This window comes from Cottoperca gobio, chromosome 9 (genome assembly GCF_900634415.1).
Source record: "Cottoperca gobio chromosome 9, fCotGob3.1, whole genome shotgun sequence".
Lineage (NCBI taxonomy): Eukaryota > Metazoa > Chordata > Actinopteri > Perciformes > Bovichtidae > Cottoperca > Cottoperca gobio.
Window position 1 is genome coordinate 4,510,963 of NC_041363.1, and position 12,736 is coordinate 4,523,698.

A 12,736-nucleotide genomic window follows, 5' to 3' on the forward strand; every position below is an offset into this window, starting at 1 on the left:
ACAAAGTGCACAAAGGGAAATCTGGGAATCTTGATTTTAGATTAATTGTCCCAATTTTGCAAATACAGTGAAGTAAAAAGTTATCTTCAGAATTACATTTGTCTTCAGTGGGTTTGGGTTTAACCCTGCACCCTCAGTATTGCTTAATGAGTACACTCATCAGTTGTTTCCTACTTTACACCCCTGCACCTAAGAACGTGTTGCTGGTCTCTCCCCAAGCATCCTTTACCCCTCTTACCTGACCTTCAACAACATGCTCCCACGTGTCAAAGATGCAACAAACATGAGCAGCAAAAAGAAAAATACATTCGACATTTAAAAAAGATCAGAGTCTCCACTCACCAGCTCTACCCTGGGTCCCAGTCCCTCCAGTACCCTGTGAGCCTCTTCTGCCTTTTTCTGGGGAGGGAACACAAACAGAAGTACATTAACCGGCCGCCTGCACCTCTGCAGTCACCACGGCAACGCAGTCACTGAGGCTACGCCGCTGCTCGCTGGATGGAGGGATGACTGGGTGCAAGGATGGATGGAGAGGTGGATGAAGCGACTATTATTAGAGCTTTTAACTCAAGCTGGGCCACAGCTCCTTGCCTCAGCCTCCCTCTTTCAGAAAAAGATTACTCACCTCCCCTGAGCAGAGAGAGGAAGGGAGAAAGAGCAGGCAGGCAGAAAAGCAAGTGGGAGTGGAATAGAAAGTGAGTGGGAGAGAAAGGAGGGAGGGCTAAAGGGCTTTAGTGCTCATCTCATAAGAGACTTCTGATGAAAGACACAGAAAGATCTCACCTCCAGCTCACTACCTACAACAATCAGCCTCTTAAAACAAAAGCTCCTGGCACGGACCATAAAGCAAGAGAGGAGCGGTGTCGGGGCATGAAGCAAAAACAAAAACTCCCATCTATGTCTTTGGGTGACCTCTCACCAGCTCTGCTCCTCCATACATTTATATTTAGCTCCAGCAGACAAATGTGTAAGCGGTGTCCCGGACTACCCCTCGCGATGTTCTCTCCACTCGGTACACTCTCTCCGCTACATCGATCAAACGGAGCCTCCTTGGTGACACACCACATGCTCTGATGCTTCCCATCTCACTTCGTTTCCTTCAGTGGCCGCACGCTGTGACTAGCAGGACTGACACATTCACACACACGGGATGGAAGTACAGTGAGGGAGGGTTGGATGGAGAGGATGATTTTAGAGGTGATAACAGAGAGAAAACCAGCTGGTGTGTATGTGCACGTCAACCTTTACTCTTCGTCACCCACAAGGTCATGCTGCTTCCTTGTCACTTTCACTCGCTCCTCACTGTCAAGGTAGCACAGGAGGTGTTTGGGATCTACTCCTGACTTTATACAAAACTCACACTTAACACACTTGGATGTAAAACCTCAGAGGAGCTCACGCACACAGCTTAACTTGACTCAACACAGGCTTCCAACTGGGTCACCTGGGGGTGCAGCCAAATAACATGGCTCCAGTTTTGAAAGTTAAACAAGTTGTAGGGTGGGGGCACATGTCAAAAACTAAGACAAAATAATTGAACACTGTATCTTCACCAGGTATCGTCAAATCATGTCAGGCATTTCACAATGCCTCACCAAGGTCTCGGTTAGATCAAAACATTGCGCAATAATAACAAAATGGAGCTTTTATGACAGAGTGCAGACTCTTGTCTGATCCTCCTCCTGTTTTAAAAGTGCCCTGTGCATTTCCTCTAAGAATAGAGCAAAAGGAAGCACTGATTGTTCACATTTGCATGTAGTATATCATCTCCAATGCAAATACAGTAACATGATATTTCTTCCTCATTCATTTCCTCTTTCCTGTTGCTTCCTCACCAGTGAGTAGGAGTAACAGGCGGCACAGTGTAGCCTCAAGAGAGCTTTGCTCACTACAAGAGCAGTTAATAAACAGCAATTATCAAAACCAGCCTTTCATCCTCGGGGGAGGAGGGAGGCTCAAGGATTTATTTTTATTTTCCCGGCCGTAATTTTCAAAGCAAAGTTGAAAACAAGACGGCATGACACTGACCTCCAGACTCTTGGAATTTGATGTCAAATTGGTAAAATACTATAAAAAGACAAATTAGGCAGTGAAGAGAGAGGGGGGTGGGGGGGTAAGGAGATGCACAGGAAGCTCCACGGATCTTACCTACTCTGTAAAAGTGTAAACAATTAGCTGCTGGTCTTGCGGCTGCCTTCTCGATACATCTGCACCACACACACACACACACTCAGCACAAGACCCAAGCAGAGCGAGGCTGGCTTCATTACTTCAATTATGCCCCCCCGTGGTAACACACAGGACTGCTACTCTTGACATTATAAGCTGTAACGCTCAGCAGCTGTATTGTTGTACATGCTGCCAGCAGCCAACAAGAAATATTCCCCGGCTGATCACATGATCCCTGAAAACTTTGGAACAGTAAAAAAAACACTCAGGACAAACCTGTGACAACAACACTGAGGGTGCTTATGCAACTACTATCACCGCAAACCTCTCCTACGTCCCGTGAAGGGAACGCAGGAGAGAAAACCAGAGAGAAAGAGCTTAATAGACTTGAGGATTTAGCATAGCTCATCAGAATTATGATAAAGCCGTCTGCTCTTGTGCTTATATCCATGACAGCCATGTCCCAAATATGAGAAGAGGGAACTTGAGTCGTCCTGGAGTTTGACAATGGGCTGTCGGTAAAGATGTCGGCTGTAACCCTGCCTGCTGGTGACACTGAGCCCAGAGGGGACAGACGACACCGGCGTGACACCAACTCAAAAAAGGCCTTTGACATAAATGTACACAAATAAACACACGTGTAACATTATTTTACCATTTACACCTCACGCACCTTGGGCAGATCGTTTCAAATAAGGCTGCAACAACTAATCAATTGAGTCCATTCTAAAAGAATAGCTGGCAACAGATTAGTTAGCGCTAGTTTAGCTGAAATTTACAAAATAAATGAATAAAAACACTGGGGGAAATGCTTTCCATCCTATTAATAATCAATTAATCACCAGGGGAAACCAGCGGATGTGTGATCTGGCCAATGGAGACGCATATACAGTATGTGGAGTGTAAACAAAAAACTAATCTCAGTCTCAGGATACGTGACACTAACGTGTAAATGTAATCTTAATCCATTAGGAATGAATAAATAGGAACAAATGTTATATGGACTAAAAGAATGAATACGACTGGATGAGTAATGTGTGCTTATACCGAGTGAAACTAGACAAAAGCTGAAGGAACTGGTTCGGTCTAGAGAGAGATAGCGAGGTTAGGGGGGGCAGGCAGTAGGCCAGAGTACATCCTGCCAGTCAGAGGGAAGTGGAAAGTGTTACAGAGGTCAAGCTACATTGTGGCATAAGCCATGAGTCATTGTTTAACTTCCAGCCTTTCAGATGAGTCTTGAGCAATCTACAATGTCCTTGCTGTTGCATTGAAGTGCTGTGGTTTGGCTGAGCTTGATGACAGTAGTGGTGAAAGTCAGAAAAAGGACACTCCCTGTAGTGTGGCATCTCCTCTAAATAACAAAAAGGTCTTCTGAGGGCATTTTGCTGTTTATCTGAGGACATCTGTGCAGCTGTTAAGGATTTAGTCTGTTGCTCAATGACACTTAAGCAGAGTTACTGATTGCTTGCCAACACGCAAACAAGGTTCTCCATTTGCAGGATATTTTCTACACGCCCACTCTCTCACACACACACACACACACTCACACCACTACTTTTCCGTTCTTTGTGTGTCAGAGAAGCCGTTTCAAAACATTCAAAAGCTCTTTTGTTTTAACATTACTCCTTGTTTCCCATGGGGGGCTTGTTCAAAATACAGCATGAGAGGAGTTCCCTTCTTTAAATGTGAATTCCAATAATAAAAAAGAGACTTGCAGACTTCACCACTAGGGGGACTGAGAGCACAGAGAATCATTATGAAAAAGTAATCTGCACAGAGCAGTATAGTGCCTGCTGTGACGAGGACTCACTTTTCACTTACAAATAGCTTTTTATGAGCTCCCAGCTGCTCCGTTTTTCTACTTTCTCTAGTTTTGATACTTGCTCAGGTGATAAATGACAAAGATGTGTGCATCCGTTTCACCCTATAGGCTATGTGTGCGTGTGTATACCCGTGTGATTCATCATGCCTGCTGTGTTGACCTTTAGTAGCTTATTCTGTTAGGCAAGAGTCCTGCCGCTCCCGACAGTAAAGAGTGGGAGGCTCAGGTAGGACATGAATCCTCTGTGACACTCTGCTTTTGAGGATTACATCAAACAAGGTAAATGAAAATGACAGATCTCCAAGAGAAAAAAAAAGTCCTCTGCAGACAGACATCAATCTCTTCAGAGCCCCGGTATCTGCTCAGTATTACAGCAGGCTACAAGCGCAATCAACACTTTGTCGATCTACTTTACCTTACACGTACCGTCTTAAAGTCCAACACCTGCTAGCTGCTCCATCCTTGACATTAGAACCAAATCACCATATCAGGCAACAGAGAATATTCAGAGGATGTAACAGCGTGGCTCAGTTTAGTTTGTTATCTTGCATCAGCCCAGTGAAACAACACCAAACCATGGGGGGAAAGCACCCAGCTTTCTTACTCTGACATTCACTTGTGGTAATGTGCTGCATATGTGATCAAGTGAAACCACATTCAAATGCAAGATAATTTAGGCCCCAAGCTGTGGGCCACAGATTGAGTGTCTGGTGTGTGTGTGCGTGTATTCTACTGACCCTGTTCTCATCATAGATGATCTGCACCAGGCTGCGGTGCTTGGCCTCGCTGGGTGGCGGTGAGATGGACCGCTCTGGTTCGTGTGGCTTTGCAGCCTCCTCCTCCAGCTGGTGCTGTAACACACACACACACACACACACACACACACACACACACAAAGATGACAGTTAACACTTCCACAAATCCAAAAGGGCCCCAATCTTCCAGGGAGACCTGAGGCTCACCAGTTCCTGTTGTGAGGTTAAAGAGTGTGCGTTAGATCAACCGTCCCGCCCCCAGCACTCCAGCAGGGACGAGAATAACTGTTCTATTAGCTGTAATAGCGATTAACTCCCCAGGGCCTAGTTAATCAAAGAGTTACTACAACAGCCTGTAAACAAAGCCAATGCCTGCTGTGTGGCTGGAACATCCCAGGAGAGAGAGAAAATTAAGAGAGAGAGACAGAGAGGGAGACGTAGGAGAGGGAAATGTGGGAAATAAACACCCAACAATTACTGGAAAACAGCAGCGGTCCTCTAATTTACTCGTCACCCTGGCATGTGACCAAACATTATTTTGAGATTGTACCCCAGAAACAGTTAAGTTTAGTAATTACCATAAAGACAGAAAGCAAATGAGAATTTGGTAGGTTGGCGGAGAACGCTGAGAGGATCTACAAGAGATGACCGGGTTGAGGTGCATCATCCTTTATGTTCAACATGCCGAACATGTAAAGTTCAATCATGGCTTCTTCGTCCATCGATCCTCCCTCGAAGGTGTACAGATATAAAAAAAAAAAAGCCTGTTCTGACATTCAGCATATAGAAAGAAAAGGTGCGTTTGGCTCTCGTAGCTCATTTACATTTAGACACTTCTCACAGATTTGATAGCGATCCGAAATTGAAAAAGTGTTAATGCAGCCAAGCGGCGTTAGAGAGGCACTGCTGTCCATGTGTGCATCCTATCAGACGCTGAGATGGTGCTAATGGACCGGTTAGAAAGCCCACACGCTTGAGTAATACGTTTGTACGTTTATTGCATTACAAGTGTTGTTTGCTTCACTCTGATAATAGTTTACGTTCAGTTTGTTTTTCAGCATTCACGTATACTACCTTTGTTAATCGCTGTGCGTCAATGCATAAAGGTGTGTGTGCTGATATTAATAATTGCAAACCAGATAGTAGCGTCACTATCTGGTATCTTTGCACATATATCTCTGCCTGGAACGTGTCTTGTTATACAATTAGCTTTAGTCTTTAATGTTTGATAATCGCTAATAAATAAAGCAATTTGTAGACAAAGCAAAACAAAAATGATTTTGGGAAATAGATTTCTGACCCGATCTTCTGAAAAAACAAAAACAAACCTCAAATCTTTGACTTAATGTGCTTGAAAATGTTTGGATGTCCATGTATATATAAGCTATAAGCTGGAGACAGAAGCGGAGGGCATATAGCTGATCTACAGTTAAGTCAACCCCCTCCTTCTCATCTCCTGTCAGGGGCTTCAGAAGGGGGGCACGGTGGCCTCCAGAGGATCCACGTGAGAGCAGAGCAAGATGGATCATCATGTGCCATGAAAGGTCGGGATAAGCATCTGGTGAGGGAAACGCAGACATTCCCGCAGAGCCCCCCCCCTTCTATTTCCAAACCCACCACAGAGTAAAATAAAATAAACCGGCCATCCTGAGATTGGCTGACATGACACAGGCTGACGGTAACCTAAGCCCTAACCCCCGCCCATCCACTAACTCTGCCACAACTCTTTAAATAAAGTTTTACTGTACGACTTAATTAGTCCAGATGTTTTAATGCTTGAAGAGGGCCGGACTGTAAAAAAAAAAAAAAAAAAAGAAATCCATAAAAGCACCGTGTGCATCGAGGGAAGTTGAGTGGAGGGTTATTGATTTATTCTTGTAAGCAGTTTAGCCTCTCAATCTTTCACACATTTCCACCCTAAGGTTGGAATCTGATAGCTTCTTTTATTTTGGTTGCAATTCGTTGAAGTACCGAGATTAATTATATACTAAGTCTTTTTTATATTTAAGTGTACAAACAATGTTGAAAACAAGTCGTCCACGTTCCTGTTGGACCACAATAAAAACCTTAATTTGTCTTGTTAGTATATTACTCCTCGACCAAATAGTTGGGTACTTAAAATACCCAGTGGAGTGCGTCGTTCAAGTTCAACATGTTCATAAGCAATCAATATTTGGATGTTGATGAAGCGTATGAAACAAACAGCACTTTAAAACGCTCGGATGAGACTGAGAACACGTCGCAGACATCAATACATAAAACCAACGCTACTTTGGAATGTTTTCTTTAATGCAAGTATAATGAACATTATGTTAACGTGACTACACGCATGGTGGACGAGGACGCCGGGTGGAAAACAGCGACCATACAGTGTCTCTGCTAAACATGGCAGACGGCCAAAGGGGAGACAGTGCGGCAGGGATACGAGTGGTTTAGCAGTCACAAAACCTCCACCATAATCCTCCTCCTCCCCTAGGGAAGCCGTTATTTATAGCCTTATATATTTTTAACCTACTTTCCTCCTAAATAAAAAGCTGAAGAGAAAAAGGGAGCTGCCTGGAGGAGTGCGTTTACAGAATTGTGGAACATTGAGCAAGAAACTGCTACAGATCTTGAATGCAGCGATTACAACACAGAAAAGTGTGTTTAAGACTTTATTGCAGTGATGCCAACTGGAGCCTGGCAGGGAACGTCACATTGGAAAACCACACATGAACATTTCAAACAAGCCAAACACTGCCACTAAGATTCAACAAGGATGCCAGCACTGGCAAAGACATTTACAAGCATGAAGGATAAAGGTACCTCATCGGGCTTTTATGCCTGCCTGGTCAAAATATAAGCGGAACGCACATGAAAGAAGTGGCGTCTACTCTACAGCGTTTCCGACACACAGACTTTACTTGGCCGGGCCACACAGGTATGTTTGGCAACCAATGTTAGCATTTTTGTGTTTCTTCCGTCCGTCCAAGAGAATGACGCCATCCACGATGGATTAACTAGTGCCGGTGCAGCATCAGCTGTCCGGGCTGGACCAACGCCGACACTCGTTGGACTGCTTCTAAGAAATCCTGTAAGCAATCGTTTTACTGCTTTTCCTCATTAATCCCATCCCCTATTCATCAGTAATGTTCATTTTTACGACAGTCTGCCCGCGGTTATAACTGCAATCCAGAGCGCAGTGCAGTTTAGATTAAAACTCCTCGAGACCCAAGCAAAGTTCCCGTGTCTTGCTCGCCACCTGCTGATTTACGTTAAGGGGGTTAGCCCCTAAATTAGCGACACTACCACAACAGTAGAACAAGTTAAATCTAAGGCAGAAATATAAATAAATTCCAAAGCCGTAGGCATCTACAGCAGGACCACCAGAACTTCTCCACAGGGAAAGAAAAATCCAATTTAAAATCGGGGAGCTAAGCAGGAAACCTTGAGATCGCATCAGTCTCTAAACACAGGGAGATATAATCTCAAGGTTATGAGCAGATCCATGCTGACCTGTTTCTTGCGAAGCTTGCAGATCTGCTGCTCCACCATGGTGATCTCCCTGTCCACGCGGTCCATGTTCTGGATCAGCTCCTCCTTGGAGAATCGAGCCGGCACCAGATCCAAGTCAGGGTCCATGTGGACCGGGCTCACAGGGGAGATTGGCTCCAGCTTCCCCATGGAACTTCCACGGTCCTGCAGAAGCACAACAGACACAAAAGATGTGTAAATATTATGGACAATTTTAATCTCTAGTAAAATTCCAGCACAAAAACAAATCCTATTATTAAAATCTGAAGGGAGCCGGACGAATGAGGACAAAGTTAATTAATCATTCATGTGGTAAGACAGAACTACACGATGTTTGGATAAAACTGATTTAAGGTCAGTGTCAGAGGGAGGAGCTTGCACATTGCACATCCCCGTCTTCCTCGGATTGAAAGACCTGGAGGTTACACTACAAGAAATGATCCAAACACAGTCTGTGTATCCTTTGGGAAGGTAACACACGGCAGTAATTAATTCGTCTGGGTAATGAAAGCCAGTGTAGTGTCTCAGTGTCACTCGAGCACACTAATGAATATGGAGGTCACGGCCTCCTTTGCCAGGATTATGCACAAGAGCACTGGCAGCTGGCTCGGTTTTGGATACTTTGCTTGAAATGAGAAGTTTTGAGGATGCAGGGGGGGAAATCTGAAGGGCAGGACAACATGTGGGAAGAACAAATCCAGGGACGTTCTTATTGGACATGTCTTAAGATGGAAATTGTGTTTGTCAGTCACACAATAAACAGTGCGGCTAATCAACTGAGCAGCTGCACTGATGACAGAGTAAAGAGAATTCATCAGTACCGTACCGTACCGTACACCTCAGTACAGTGGTGGTTCATCCCTGATCTAAATATTACTATAATTCACACAACTTCCTACAATGATACTATGTTCAAGTGTGTTTCAGTTCATCTAAGAAAAACTGCTCAAAGGAAGCGTGTTGCTGCCAGGGGATTGAGAAAACATCTAATGCTTGTTCATTATTTTAATTAGCGATTATTACCTTGATCAATAGTTTTAATGGTTTGGTCAATAAAATGTCGATCACAATGTTGTGTGTCCAGGTCCGAGGGCACGCTACCCCAGACTTTGTGCACAACATTAAGAGGTTAGATTAATGAAGAACTTTGTGCTCCTGTAAACAATTTAAATCATAAACACATTGGTTATATAGATATACAAATGTAATCCACTGCCCACACCACAGATATGCATACACAATTATAATGTTCTTTATTTATTTCTTCTTGTATTTATTTCTTTTAAGGTTACAGTCTCCACATCTTCCCACACAGATCTCCTGCTTTCATCTGCTGCAATGTTTTGTCTCTACAGCGGTGTGGAGGCTTGAGTGACATTTAAGTCTTATGTGGTTTCATTTCAAACTGGCATTCATCAGAGCAGACATTTTCACAGGAGTCACCAGTGCAGTTGTCGTTTATGGTAAACCACTGAAGGCTTCTTTACCTAGACACTTTGAGCGTGCCGCTTTAAAAAGAGTCTGGTAGATCATGCTTTAAGCCAATTCCCAGTAATCAGTTCATATGCAAAGCAGCAGTGGAAATATATCTGCTTTTACATGCACAACAACAACAACACACGCAAATGGAAAGAGTTGTTCTGCAGGGTCAGGATTCATCTTTTCCTGATCAGTGTGTGTGTGTGTGTGTGTGTGTGTGTGTGTGTGTGTGTGTGTGTGTGTGTGTGTGTGTGTGCATGTCCCTACCTTCTGATTGCATGTGAGAATTCTTGACTTATAGCCTCCCTAAATGATTGCGTATGTGATCCAGCTTGGGTTTTGTTCTGCGTTATTTTTAAATGTCTGAAATGAAGGTTATGTAAGTGAGCTAATCTGGACTAGGCAGGCTGCATTATAGCCCCATAGACCTGCTGTGATTGGAAATGTCAGAGCCAGAGGATGTTGAGGGGCTGTCCTAGATCAAGAAGCCCAAATTTGCCAAAGCCGGTTAGTCACAAAAACTCGCCATACATAAATACAGAAAATAAATATAGCTTCTAGCATGGCTCGACTATTATAACGTCCTTGACTCTACTATACTACCCTCCTGACGCGTTACAGTTTAGCACGCCAGAAATTGCTCTCATGGGACAAAATTGCAGTGATGTTAAACCACATATTACACAACTTGTGTGCATGGACATCACAATCTAAAGGATTTCAAGATTCAGCACATAAAAGATGTCAACATTGGATGACATGGTCTGAAATGACGTGTTTCCACTGAGGCAGATTACTGAACATTTCCGTGTACAACGCTTCAGAATGATAAACAGAGTCAGTGGTAACAGGCAGTAGAAATACGGACTGTATCCTGTAACCTTAAATAATATTTTGTTATGTAATATGCATCTTCTATGGTGGCAGGTGACTTGAAATTTGACCTCAAGGACAGTTAAGTGTGTGCAAATGTTCAGAGGTGTTTAATCATGAGGGATTTGATGGTATGACAAAACCATGGAATGAAAAGTAGTCTGCGTTAAGGCTGTCCTCTGGTCTCGTGTCCTACACCGTCCTCCAATCTTGTCAACAGTACGGCAGCACATCAACAGCTACACCTGTGACATAGTGTGAAAGGCTCAAAGGCCAATAGCTAAGCCCTTGGCCCGGCGCAGTTTATATGGCCTCCACGACCTCGGTCACATTTAGAACACTCCCCTGCATGGTGTCTCAGGATGTGTAAGCATCAGGTCTTGTTTACATTACCTCAGGTTTCGTAGCGCGTCTGTGTAAATGTGTTGCGTTTCGTAAGCACCGGCATGTGTGACTGAGTCACAGTCCAGACAACAGTTAAATAAAGATGCAGACGTCCTGTTTTCACGCTAGAAGGTGCATCTAAGTTCACGATAGCCCCTCTGGTTGGGGCATCAAGCCCACTGTTATGCCGAGTACACGAGAGCAGGTGCACAAAGCTACTGAAACTGAGGCGCAATCTGCTTCGGTTTCAACGCTGAATCGCATCATGAAAGAGAAAATAAAACTGTAATTTAGAGTGAGCATGGTCTCAAAGGGGCTCTATTGTCTAAACAAGGTCACTTGCTTGAGAGGGAAATCAAGAAACTGGTGTGAGGTGTGTGGGCGTCCTTGCTGAGAACTTGAAATGCTTTTTTTGTTCTTTTGCAGACGTAATTTTCTGCTACCTGTTTTTATGTTTAGTTCTTTGAGCCAAAGATTGTGAATACATGTGCACGCTGTGTCTCGTTAATACATGTGGATTAGTGCTGCTCAATGGGTGTTGTGTTAAATGCTGGGCGGCAACTATTTATTATTTTCATACATTTGCAACCATTACAATGAAATAATTAAAGTAATCAGAGTAAAAGAGGGCAAACAGGTGACTCTTTAAAAGTGTCCTTTGAATAAGAACCTGTTTCCTTGTACAACCAGATTAAGTATATATAATTTATTCTTATAGAATACGTTTGCCGCATACGACACGACACGCTCTGATTAACTTAAGCTCAAAAAACTAAACACTAGCAGAATGCTTGCTATGGTTTTCTGCATGTAGACAGTCTTGTTCGAGCTAATGTGTGTGTTGTGTTGACTGCTGGTACACATTGTCCCCGATCACTGAACATATTGTGCCAACAAGGTCATCAGTTCAGATACAGAGCTGCTGGTATTATGACTAGAAAAGACAGCCGGCACAGGGTAATCTCTGCTCGCAGACACTTTAGTGTGCCGTGTAGTTCCATAGGAGCAAAATAATCACCTTTGTTGTATTCACTTGTCATGTGGTTCAGGCTTTTTCTTAACCATAAATATGTTTTGTTTGCATTAACACTTAAAAACAACGATTATGCCGATATAATATGCATTAGTCTCAAGTTGTACCTGTCAGACCCCCTGTTTTTAATGAGAGAGAGATAGAGATATATATATATATATCTATATATATCCTGCACCACAGAGTCACTCCTGCTGGGCTGCTGACAGCGCTTTCAGCAGAACACTCAGTCACACCGGACGGCAGTAGAGGAGGTTGTACCTGCGCCTGGTTCAAAAGTAGTTTAGCCGCTTGCCATTACCATACTCCGCTGCCATCACAGTTAGTTTTGTGGTTGGGTCATTTGAGACAACATTCGGTTTGTAAAGGTTACAGCCTGCCCCGCTGTTGCTCCTGTATTGATCTGTGTACAACGACGCAGCTAATGAAAAAGTGCAGTGAATTGAATGACAGATTGCGAGTCGACTCGGGGTCTTCTGAGCCGATGACTCGATTTATCGATTTTTAGGGGCCAACAAGGATAATCTAATACCGACTGTCAGCCCAGCCTATTTAATGGTCTTGCTAAAATAGCAAAGGAGGGCCAGATTACTTTCATAGACATTCAGATAAACCGCAGACAAGAGGTTTGACCAGCATCACCGTGTTGGTCTGAATGGCGTATTAGTCGACTTCTCTCATTCAGGCAAACGTGTGTGGAAAATGTTT

General features: G+C 43.7%; 1 protein-coding gene across 1 annotated transcript in view; it reads right to left on the reverse strand.

Annotated features, from left to right (window-relative positions):
* Nucleotides 1–12,736, reverse strand: part of ncor2 (nuclear receptor corepressor 2) — a 78,124-nt gene that overhangs the window by 41,357 nt on the left and 24,031 nt on the right. The window contains 3 exon segments of the mRNA XM_029439017.1: nt 343–399; nt 4,729–4,842; nt 8,242–8,424. Of these exon segments, the coding sequence (XP_029294877.1) occupies nt 343–399; nt 4,729–4,842; nt 8,242–8,424 (354 nt within the window).